Source organism: Heteronotia binoei, chromosome 1 (genome assembly GCF_032191835.1).
Source record: "Heteronotia binoei isolate CCM8104 ecotype False Entrance Well chromosome 1, APGP_CSIRO_Hbin_v1, whole genome shotgun sequence".
Taxonomy (NCBI): Eukaryota; Metazoa; Chordata; class Lepidosauria; order Squamata; family Gekkonidae; genus Heteronotia; species Heteronotia binoei.
This window is the reverse complement of record NC_083223.1, coordinates 243,573,910-243,586,456: the sequence shown is the minus strand read 5'-3', so window position 1 is coordinate 243,586,456 and position 12,547 is coordinate 243,573,910. Positions and strand designations below refer to the sequence as shown.

Below are 12,547 nucleotides of genomic sequence, written 5' to 3'. Positions count from 1 at the left end.
AGACAATCTAAGTTGTTTGTAGAAGGAAGAACAGTAAGCAGTTTTGTGTAGAGCAAGTCAAGACCTGAGATAATGTGTAGTGAATAGAAGGGGGTAGATGGAAAACAGTGAATTTCCATTTCTTGCTTTCCATCCACCGTGCAGAGCTCCAGAAGAATGCTAGCAGCATGACTTGTGAGTGAGAGCAAAGGGAGGAGTGAGAAGTCTCTTTCCTGTTACTAGGCAAATCCCTCCTCCACCAATCATCATGTACTCATGTCATAATACAAACACATCTGTCAACATGGATGCAGTTAGATGTTACACTCATGAGTATTCACAAACATGTATATCAGTACATGGATGGTGCACATACACTGCATACAACTCCTAGCCAGTCATGCATGCCTGCATGCACACACAGAACAACTGTATGAAGGTTGAGTTTTACCAGGACTGTGTGCTATGCCTAGGGGACAGAAGGTTGAAGAAAGTCAGCATATAAGAGAACAGGGATTTCCCCACAGGACTGGAATGTAGAAAGGATGATTAATCAGATGTGATGGTTGGAACCGGCAGAAAAGGCATCAAGACTGAAAACCTGCAAGACACCACAGTGAAAGCTTACTGATGTGTGTTCCCACATACACACACTCCATACAGCATGCATGTCATAATCCAGAAATCTCCTTGAATCAAGTAGGCAGTTTAGTGATCTCACTCCTTTTGCAGGGACATTTAGCTGGACAGGATCTCAACAGCACACATTTACGAATGCTGCCGTTTTCAAAATCAATTTAGTTAAGCCGGTGCCAGCCCCTGAGTGTACAGTACCTTCACATTGATTTGAGCATGGCATGTATCAAATTAGCCCCATTGAATATGAGATCGACTTAAGCTTATTCAATATGAGGCAGGCTTAAATCAATATTTCACTTAATAAGGTCTTAACCTGATTTTAACTTGCTGCAATGCATGCCTGTGTGTGGACATGGCTTAATACTTTATGTTTGTACTTAAAAAAAAAAGAAAATATAGTTTTCCATAGAATGTCTTAAATTCTTATGTTTTGCATAATGTGTAAGATCTGGATATAGTTTTCCTTGTGCCATTTTTAAAAATCTTGTTTTGCCCTGAATATGGCTGTTCCCAACCCTGTGACTCTTGCTACCAAGAAAATCAAATTGCATTGATCAGCCAACCCTTAAGGATAGAGGGAAATATGGGATTGGGGGGAGGGGCATAACAAAAATAAAGCATTTGCTTTGGATTCAGCACTTCGGGTTCAGTTCCTTGTTTCTCCAGTGCAGAAAATGTTTTCATATAGTAAAATTTTAAGGGGGTAGGACACTGTTGAATGTAGGACGCTGTGTTAAGATGCTGTTGCTTGGAGATGTTCCCAGTTCAGTCCTCAGCACCTCTGGCTAAAAGAGTCTTATGTAACAGGTTAATGTAATATAAGTCAGTTTTGTATGTTCATATGATCAAAACACATTGACAAGTAATCTCCAGGGAAACTACGGTAAATTGGATGTGTCTCAGTGCCCTGCCTCCTGACCCTGGTTTTGTTAGCTGATGGCTCTCCAGCTAAAATGATGGAGAGATGGCCCAAAGACAACATTGGTGGGGGTGCTTCCTGATTTCATTGGGCCACAATAGCAGCCTTAGAAAAGAAATCAAACAACAGCCTCAGGATACATGCCAAAGTACACAATGTTGTGTTCATCAAATCTCAGGTGTATGATGTTTAGTCATTATTCAGTGCCACTGCACAGTGACTTGAGAAATGGCTTGGGAATACCATAGGCATCATTCACTATTGCTAAGTTAAATAGGACCAGCTCAATTTTGCCCTGGTTTTATCTTGTATGACCTGTTGCTTATGACCACTGCCAGTGCCCTCATTTTTGGCATTGCATGTATTCATATCTATATCACACTCAAAATCATAGAGCCACGGACTAGCACAGTCACTGTGGGCTGCACAAATAGGCACAGGAGCCCAAAAGTAGGTTGGAAATCTCAGTGGACCTTATGAGACCTAGTTGCAGCCTGTGGTGGTGAAGGGAGTCTGGTGGTAACAATTGGGCAAGAGTTGTAAACATGATATGGAACCCACATCAACAAGAAAAATGGCAACACACACCCCTGGGTTTCATTAGCATGGAGGTTGCAACTTGCATAATTCTTGATACATTTAAAATATTTTAAAGCTGCACTCTTAAGTCAGATCAATTGCCAAGGTGACTTAAAGATCCAAAATGATTTTGTATGTTCTGATATTCAAATAATCTAAAAATAACCTTTTTATAAAACTAAAAGATCTTTATTGATAAAAAAGAAAATACAATGAAGGGCATAAACTAAAAAATCCATCAAAACCAGATACAGAATACAGTAGATGTAAGATTACCAAAAGCACAATTTGTCTAGTTCTTTCGGAATTTCATCCTGTACAGTCAAATGTTCTAATATAGGAATAAAAACATTTTTTATTCAAATGGTGCTTTGTGTTTGGTGTTCATACATTCAAAGCTTGTTCCATGCTATGTAATCCTCCTAAATAGTGCAAATATGGAGCTCAGGATTTCCTATTCATATAGGATATTGCTTAGTGTATACCAGTGTCGTCTGTATTATTTGTCATTCTTTTTTGCAATATTTAGGGATTCCTTTCTGCTGAGGTTATGGTTGCAAGCTGTATCATATGTGACTTGAACAACACAGTCAACAGATCAGAATGTGGTCAAGCAAGATGAGAGGAATTAGCTTGGTTGTAGAACATGCAGTTTGCATGTAGAACATCTCCATTTTCAATCTCTGGCATTTCTAATTAAAAGGGTTCCATGTGGGTAGGCTGGGAAGGACTTCTGCCAGATATTGGAGAATAGACAAGACTCTGTTAGATTTACCAGGACTCTGACACACTACGAGGCACCTTCCGTGCAACTGTAAGAGGTTTTTGGAGGTCATCGTGATTCTGCACCACAAGCAGAACATGGATAAGTCCTCAATGCTGGTCTTCTTCTTCATATTCATTTCTTCAAACCCTTGTTCACTTTTTCCCACCCCTCTCTCCTGGCAGTAAATGGAGTTCCTTGGCCCCAAGAATCCACCAGGCGCAACAGCCATACCTTCAACTGCAGAATGCTGATCCGTCCTCCAGACGAGCCAGGTGCAGAGAACCAGGAAGCCCGTCAGCGTTACGAAATCATGCAGTGCTTCACGGTGTCTCAGCCAAAACTGATCAAGGAGGAAGGTGAAGGTAAGACGAAGGATTGCTTCTTTGGAGAGGAAAATAGTACTTGCTTGCGCTGCATCGCATTTTGGGGGGAGGGTGTATCTGCAAATTGTCCTTGATCGTCCTCTTGCAGGATGCTTCTTGCAAGGAGATTGTACCTCTGCAAGGACTCGATTTCTCCCTGCGGCAGTTTCTGCTGTCGGGACTCATGATGCCTGCAGCATCCAGCCTGCAAGTTGCATTTTTAGGTTTCTAAGAGAAATCTTCTGATGCTGGTCCTGTGGGGATTATTTTAAGGGATTTGCTGTTAGTCACCTAGTTTCATGTTCTTGGAATTTTTGTTCTTGCTTGCTTGTTTGTTTATGTTTAATTTGATTTATACCCCGCCCTCCCCACCGTGGCGGGCTCAGGATGGCTTACATCAAAATCATAGTATACTATGATCGCAATCATAAAATCAATAAAACCATTAAACAATATAAGTTAAAACAATATACAGTTGGTGCTAACAAACTAGATGTTACTCATATTCTCAGGATGTCAGTTGTTCCAGAATTCTCCTATGGTCGATTGAAGGGTTGCTGGAAGAGAATGGTCTTTACAGGCCTTGCGGAACTGAGCAAGGTCCCGCAAGGCCCTAACCTCTGCTGGCAACTGATTCCACCAGGAGGGGGCTGCCACTGAAAAGGCCTGATCCCTGGTGGTCGACAGTCTCACCTCCTTCAGCCCGGAGATCACTAGGAGATATTGAGATCCAGATGTACATGAGATATAACACTAAAATCCACCTTTTTTCTTTTTTACTTTGGATTCACACAACCCACCTACACAGCCTTCATCATAGATAACTAAGCCTGCACTCTTGTCTCATGCAGGTTTAGGCATTTGGTTTTGTGTCCCACATCCCTCTTCAGAAATTTGGTATCTTCTGCAGAAAGTTGATTCTTCTGTTAACAGCTTCTTCCTCTGAGGGAGCAAACTAGACTGGTTCATACTATACAGACCTTGCAGCTGCCAAGGGCCCCATTCTAATTGGGAGCACAATGTGCATGGAGAAGGGGCTTCATCCTTCCCTCCCATGTGGTTTTCCTGGCCTGAAGCAGCCCTGAGGAGCTGCCATTTGCTTCATTAGGAAACTTGCATGTAATGTACATCTGAGCTTCCCAGTACATCAAACAGTGGTTCCCCAGGGTCAGCTTGGGTCATGAAAAAGGCTCAGGAAATACTGAAGCCCCTTTACCACAAGTGCTTTGGTCCTGACCAGAACCAGGGACCCCTGCATACCTGGGAAGGACAAAACTCCCAGCACACATGTGCTTCAATGTCTTCATGGTGTCTGTGAAGGTTTTGTATTGCTTGAACTGGCCATAAACCAGCAGAGTGATAAGAACACAACCAGGGCTGTGTCCAAGCATCTCTCCTCTTCATTTGGCACTAAGTGTGAGGTTCAGGGACATCCCACTGAGAACAGCCAGCATTATGTGACTTGGGAGAACCTCATCACCCTTGCAGAGGTGTGAAACTGTCCTTCAGTTGCTGCCCCTGAGGTTGCCTGCACTGAGTTTGCAGGGGCGCATCGGTTCCAGAGAAGAAGTGAATGGCAAGTGAGGAGGTAGACTTAGTCCTCACAGGAGGAGGAGGGAGCAGCAGGGGGATGTCTTTGTGCCAATCTGGTGTTCCTTTTGAGGTGACTCTTCTAGTGCTTGAAATGGAAATGAGGCCAGGGTGCCAGAAGACTGGTTGCAGAAGTACACCTTCATTTAGCTAGTTGTGAGGGTAAGGAGATGTTGTCTTTCACATCACGGGGCACCTCTGTATTTCCTGATAATTGGAACACTCCTGTGGCAAGATTCTCTGTGCTTGTTCCGCTAGCAACAACTCAAAAGTACCACAATCCTTTGAATTATAGTATAAAAAAAGAATTTCTCCAGAGACAAGGGTATGAGCAGGGATGGGTGAAAATAAATTGGAAGGTAAGAAGCACCATCCCTCAGGTTCTTCTAAATCTGGAGCGTTCTAAATTGCTTTCCCTCTCCAGAGTCGTCACCCCTGATTTTCCTCCAGAATCTCTCTCACATCCTCACTTGAAACCAGGAACACTTGGTGCATACTGCAGATCGCTCAGGCAAATATACACCTCCACAGGGTGTACGTAAGCTGCCTGGATGGCCGTTCGCATGTGCCTTAGCAGATCTGGAATTTGGATTGCAGTCTTCATGCATATCTGCACTCTGGCGCAGCCTCATAATACAAGAGCAGACTTTTCCAGCAGAACACTTTGGGCTCATTTCTCCATAGCGGCCATTTCGTTCCAGTGCATTAGCTGAATTAATCCATTGCAGTTTACACAGGAGATCATGACTGGAAGGAATAAATCATGGAGGAGATCGGGGTTACGAGCAGATACTTCTCCTGGAGCTGATAGTTGTTGGCTTTCACTACAGCCATTATTTTACTGCACTGCTAGATCCAAATGGTCTCAGAATTAATTCCCCCAAACAGTAGAATGAACACACACACACACACTCGCAAACACCCCATGCCAGTCCCAGTCCTCCTTCCCTAGGCAAACTTTCTGTACACTCTAAACTACTGCAAAGGGTTTAATTCATTTCAACAATGCTGCTTTTCATTGCAAAATGTAGAAAGGCATAAGCCTAGACTTGGCTGTAGTTTTTCTCCCAAAGCGGAGGGGGGGGGGGTGGGAGGGAGAGGGGAAGGGAGAACAAGTTTGAGCTTCCTCCAAATTAACAAAGATTGGGTAGTTCTTCAGCTGGGCAGTCTTGCTTTCACCCTAAACATGGAGTTAGGGGGCACAATTGGCTGGGAGGTTCTCCTGTGCAAAACTCATCTTTATGCAGCATTTTCCTCCCTGCCTCAGGCTCCAGTTCTCTAATAGTACATTTTGCCCCAGTTTGTTTACTGCTTTGTGCCCAGCTTTTGGGAGTGGGTTGTCAAGAAGATGAGTTTCACATTACAGTCCAGAAACATCCAGTGCTTCCTTTGGCAATTGCCTGCACCTCTTCTGGAGAATCTGCTTCACTCTTGGAGATTGAAAAGTCACAGAAGCATGATGTGATGAAGGGGCAGCAGCGTGGATGGCTAAGCAGTGATAGAGGGGGAGTGGGCGAAGGAGGTGGTATGAACCAGGAGCCAGGGAACATGGGGAGAGGAGCAAGGTAAAAAAGTTGAAGGTGCGAAGTGGGAGAATTTTTCACAAGTTTCATGAGACTATAAGAAGAATAATCCCACTGTCTTATCTTTCTCACTTTCAACCTTCTCATTTATTTGATTGTGACAGATCTGCAGTCCTGTCTGATATGCATCGCACGAAGATTACCTCGAGCCGCAGCCTCCAGCACTTCAGAATCTTTCATGACCAAGCAAGATACTACAGGTATTATTCCGAAGAGCATCCAAATGCTTTGTTCCAGAGAGCTAGAAGTGTTCCTAGACAGTAATATGTGTTTAGGGTTTTGGTTTTTATGTTTGCATGGCCAGCGTATGGGAGTAGGCCATGTAGGCGGCTGCCTAGAGTACTGCATGGCCTGCAGGATGCAGCTAGGCAGCCCCTTGACACATGCCAGCTGGCCTGTGACCTCTTTCACCCCACAGAGACTCGGGCGGAGGAAAGAGGCAGCTTGGCCTTGCTCCCAGGCTGCCTTCCCTTTCAGGGGAGGCAGCTGAGAGCAAGGCAGTAGCCATGCACTGCCTCTTTCCCCTGCCCAAGACTTTCTCGCGCTGTGGAAAGGTTGAGCGGGGTGGGGGGGGGTTGCATGGAAGGCTCCTCAAGAGGAGTCCCCTGTGCAAATGGGGCCATCTGGCCCCACTTGGCTTTCCTACACCACAGGAAGGTTGAGCGGGGTGGGTGTTTGCATGGAGGTTTCCTCAAGAGGAGCCTGCTGTGCAAACGGGGCCCTATTTGGGCTGGCACTGGGGGCCCTCCCCCTCTGGGGGGTGGAGCCTTGCCTGGGGCAGCAAAAACCCCAGCACCGGCCCTGTATGTTTGTCAGTTACAGCTGTGTTCTAGAGTTCTCTGTAAGGGCTTCATAGGAAAGGTGGGTTTTCAGCTGGAATTTGAGAAGGAAACATGGCAGCACTGTGGCAGTGTTCTGGACAGAAGTTCTAAGCATAGAGGAGATGGACTGGAGTTATTGTCAGAGGCAGTGAGGCGATAGAAGGGAACTCCTTAAAATCCACTGTGGAGTAATGGTTCAGGTGTCTGATTAGAATCTGGGAGGTTTAAATCTAAATTCTAGCTTGCTTGGTCACCTTGGTCCATTCCGCACTCTCAGCTTAACCTACCTCACAGGATTGTTGTGAGGATAATGTGGAGGAAAGGAGAACAACATAAGCCACTTTGGGATCCCATTGTGGAGAAAGACTAGGTATAAATCATGAAAAATAAAATAAAGACCTGACAGGTGACAAGGTAAGGGGGGATTGACAAATGAAAGTCCTGGGTGGGAATGAATGGAGTACCAGAGCAAAAAAAAATGTGGGTTGGAGACTGAAAGGCCATACTAAAGATAAGAACGAGCCATTTGAGTTAGTTGTGGAAAGAGACTGACTGGGTTTCTATGTACAAGCAGTCCGTAGATGCTTAGTAATACAAGAATGAATATATAGTTGATTTTTTTTTTGGCATTGCTAACATGGCTCTTTTCCCTTGATCAGGTAAAATCATCTCCATCGACACCAGTTCCCTGAGAGCAGCAGGCCGGACTGGCTGGGAAGATTTGGTGAGGAAATGCATCTATGCTTTCTTCCAGCCTCAGGGCAGAGAGCCATCTTACGCCAAGCAGTTATTTCAGGAAGGTAAAAAAAAAGGGGGGAGGGGGGAGCTCTTCTCTTTGCCTGTCCCTGCAGTTGTTGCTAGGATAAATGCTTTCTGGACTGAAAATAAAATTTAAAAAAAAAGTGAAGAAGACAAAGAATGTTAACAAAAAAGTCCACAGGAAGTGGCTGAAATGGCTGAGTAATGCTTGCGGCCCCTTCAGCTGGCTTGGAGAGCTTGCCCTGCACAGTCAATAGAATTCCAGCAGGTTGCCAATCATCTGTCTGCACTACTGTGGCAACCTGGCCCAGAGGCAGCTGGCCTCCAGTATGAGAGTAGTCTGCCAATCCAGAAACTTTCTTACCGACCTTTCAGAAAGAAAACAAAACAAAACCCACCTCTAAAGTACACAATCCAAGTTGTTGCCCCTGAGGAGGAGGTGGTGAGATCCTAAAGCTTCTAAAGAGATGTGGTGGTGATGTGTTTAGATAATTGCACCGAGAACTGGTTCAGACGTTCAGAACAGAGTAGGTATGTAGTGGCAGAACCTGAAGGTAGTAATGTACTGTTCCATTTCAGACTGTAGCTGGGGGTGGGGGGGAGTGTCTCCAGCTTTGAGTATTCTTTTGTTTAATATAATCTGTGTAAATAGAAAACTCCCTGCAAATAGAAGAATAGCCTCCATTACCCTTTCTCTCCTTTCCCATACTGTGCACATTTTCTAAAATAGCAGGAAAAAGGAAAGGAAAGGTCCCCTGCGCAAGCACCAGTCATTTCCAACTCTGGGGTGACGTTGCTTTCACGTTTTCATGGCAGACGTTTTACGGGGTGGTTTGCCATTGCCTTCCCCAGTCATCTACACTTTCCCCCCAGCAAGCTGGGTACTCATTTTACCGACCTCGGAAAGATGGAAGGCTGAGTCAACCTCGAGCCGGCTACCTGGAAACCCAGCTTTCGCCGGGGATCAAACTCAGGTCCTGAGCAGAGCCATCCCCAAATGCAATCTTCGATCTGAAATAACTCAATCAATTCCATCATTTTTCTGCCACCACATTGTTCTGCATGTGTGGACCAGGCCTTGGCCTGGGGAGATCAAGGGTCAAATTGTACCAACCAGAAAGTTCTCTGCATGACCTTGGACCAGGCTCTCTGTCACTCTCAGCCTTTACCTACCTCACAGCATTGTTGTGTTCTGGGGAGGGAGAGAGAACTATGTTTCCACCTTGTCTGCTGGTTTCCCTATAACCTGTACCCTGATATAGGAACCAGTGGTGGGAGGAATGGTTTGGGTAACACTGGCTGAGATCTGCATCACAGACAGCACACTGTGCTTCTCCTGGGACAGAGCTGAGATGGATATGATCCTGTGTTATGGAGATCCCTTGGCTCTTAAACACCAGTCTAAGGACATTGTTGTTTACTACAGGCTTTTTGTAAATGGTATGTATCTTAAAATCTGTCCCAGTCATTTATTGAATACCCTTCTTTTCCTTTTATGAAATGTTTCTGTCTGCTATAGCTTTTATTTGTTTTATTGATTGTCTGCTTTGAAAATCCACTGTCTCCTGAATGTTGTTAACTGGTGGTCGGTTTAATTTTAATTTGATTTTTATGTTTTCTTCTGCCCATTTTTTAACCCGTTTCATTATTGTTTTTACCATGCCTACTGAGGTTGGTCTATTTTGCGAGTTTGTTAGTTTGTTTTGTGGTTTTAAATTACGCTGTAAGTTTTAAGATAAGATGTGTGGGAAATAACTATCTTAAATAAATATGTTCTGCCCTTGTAGTGATAACTAATAATTAGGGGCATTTATATAGTGCTTTTCCTAAGTGCTTGAAGCTATTGTCATATGTCATTATCAGTAATACCTGCAAGAACGTCTATACACCCACCAATACTTCTATACACCCATATGACAAGAGGTCATCTTAGGTTACAAAAACTGCAGCCAACCTATCCATGAGTGTGCCCTTCCTTGATTTTCCTTGAGTTCCTCTGGACTTCTGGGGGATTTTAATGTTCTTGCTCAGTCCTTAACTTTTAAAAGTTTGGATCCTTGTCTGCTTTCTGTCTTTCCTTTGTCTCCTGCAAAAGTGGTCCACTGTGCTCCATGGAACTTTGATTTTTTTTTATAGGGGGAGGGAATAATATCCTGCCCTTCAAAAGCTCAAAGTAGTTGATAACAATACACTCCAGTTCAGCAATAGATTCAAAACCCTAAAAATATCAAAGCCAAAAATATCAGTATGTGAGCCCTCAGTTGAACAAATCAGATTCATACAAATGAAATCCCAGCCCTAAAGAAACAATCCCCCCATGGCCTCTTTAAAATAACTTTCTAGAAGGGGCTGGACTTTCTTGAAAACTTTTCAGAACCTCATTCCAGGGGGCCACAGGAGCAACGATTGAGGAAGCTTTCGAGCAGGTGGCAGCAGAATATACCAGCTGTGAGGAGGAGCACACAGAGTGAGCACAGTTCACACAGAAGCTTGTACAGGGAGAAGCAGCCTGTCAGGAAAATTTGGGCTAAAATACCTGCTCAGTCACAAATTCATTTGGATAAGGATTAGGAGAAGGGGGACAGGATCAGGCTGTATGCTTTGTAAGCTTGTACAGTTGATGCAAGGACTTCCCCCCCCCAAAAACCCTGATTGCGAATCGCTGTGCATTAGAAGCTCTATAGAAATGGTTACTAGTGATGGTAATGGAGGGTAAATCATCCCAGCATTTGAAAGCACCTTCTCTCACACACACCCTTCTTTTCCCCCCAGTGATGACACGGGGCACAGCCTTCAGCCCACCCTACCGGTTCACACTAAGTGACGGGACTGTGTTGAATGCCCACACCAAGTGCAAGCTCTGTTGCCCTCAAAGTCCAGAGATGCAGCCATTCATCATGGGCATTCACATACTTGAGAGAATTGAGAGGTGAGTCTTCATACAACAACAACACCCCCCCCCCTTTTTTGTTGCTTGCTACTTGTTTACCCATTGGGGGAGGACTCACTTCACACATGATGGTTTCTCTTTGCAGAGATCATCCCTTGGTAGGAAAATGTGTAATACATGTGTTAAATGTGATGCCAGTCCTAGTGGGAGGCAGGCTGTCAGTGCGCACATATCATGAATGTGCAGATTGAACCTTTGTCTGAGTGCACTGTAAGGCCACCTGTAGCAAGCAGAGCGCAAAACACAGGCCCTTAATTCTCATGGTTTAGCTCCTCTTTGGAAGATTTTTAAGCAGTCTGAAAAACTTGGGTGATTCCCACAGTCTAGTTGCATTGAGCTAACCTCTTCAGAGAACCGACTATGGGCAAACAGACCCACAAATACGATCACAAGTAGGAACAGAAAGACCTAAATTCTGAATGAATTGTGTGGGCAAGTCCAAAGAGTAGTGGAGAGAGCTTTTTAAATTGTCTTTGGCCTTTTTAGTATCTTTTCTCTCCTCCAAACCCTTAAAGAATCCTTTCCCCAACCCACTTCTTCAGCCACTGAACCATGGAATATTTTCTCACATCGTGGTCCATTGGGCCCCAGGAGAGAGGACACAAGAGAGTCTGGTAACTGCTTCTTCCTCCATTATTATTTTAAACTTCCTGGGAGAGTATGTAACACAAGTGGAAGACAGGCAGTAGTTCTTTGATGAGATGAGATTTGAAGGCAGTTCATAGTATCTATGTCTGTCAGACTTTGCTTCCAGTATCCAGGTTTTGCAGACTTTTGGGATTATTTTTGAAACTACTAGTCAAGTGTGGGACAGGACAATTATATCTCAATACAGTGGCTATTGTAGGTTTTGATGGAGGCTTTCCAGCAAAAGTGGCCCACCTCCAGGTGGGGCCTGGAGATATCCCAGAATCATGGTGTTATACCCTACTGAGGTCCCTCCCTTAACCCCCCACCTTCCTAATATTCTACCCCCAGATCTCCAGGGATTTCCCAACAGAATTGGCAACCCTATTTCTATCCCATTGTGAAGAAAAGAAGAACCCATGGCCTTGAAACTCTGGGAACTTAGATAGCGTGTTCATGGTTCCTTTATTAATATCTTTTAAACCATTATCTTAACCCAGCTTAGAAACAAACAACTTCAAAAGTCTCTGCTCTCTCCCTTTCAGACCCATTGCAGCCAGTTTACTGGGTGGGTAAAAGGGTTGTGCAGTGCACACATCCAACTGTGCTCTTATCCAAACATGCTTTCTTCTCTTTGTTTTAGAAAAACAAAGAGAAGAAAGCATGTTTGGATAAGAGCACAGAAGAGGTAAGTGAGACCACAGAGAAGGGGAGATGTGAAATGAGAGTCTGGTCTCATCACCACCTTAAAGAGAGACTTTAGCTGTTCTAGACTCAAGTTCCACCTGCATTTGATGAAATTTTGGCCTTAATGGAGAAGTTCAGGCAAGTTACTAGTAACTAGAATGACTCTTTGAACCCCCTCTGTGTTCAGCATTGAAGACTTCTTTTGTGTGGAATTCTGCCTCCACTGAAGAGGCTCTGGAATGACTCTTGGAGAGAGGCCTGCACATTATGTTGGAATTGGCCATCA

General features: G+C 44.4%; 1 protein-coding gene across 4 annotated transcripts in view; it reads left to right on the top strand.

Moving 5' to 3' along the window:
- Positions 1-12,547, top strand: part of NCOA1 (nuclear receptor coactivator 1) — a 270,074-nt gene that overhangs the window by 200,412 nt on the left and 57,115 nt on the right. For all 4 annotated transcript variants that reach the window (XM_060250341.1, XM_060250351.1, XM_060250332.1 and 1 more), the window contains exons 6-9: positions 3,065-3,244; positions 6,522-6,617; positions 7,898-8,038; positions 10,770-10,926. In XM_060250341.1, the coding sequence (XP_060106324.1) occupies positions 3,065-3,244; positions 6,522-6,617; positions 7,898-8,038; positions 10,770-10,926 (574 nt within the window). The remainder of the gene's footprint in view (positions 1-3,064; positions 3,245-6,521; positions 6,618-7,897; positions 8,039-10,769; positions 10,927-12,547) is intronic.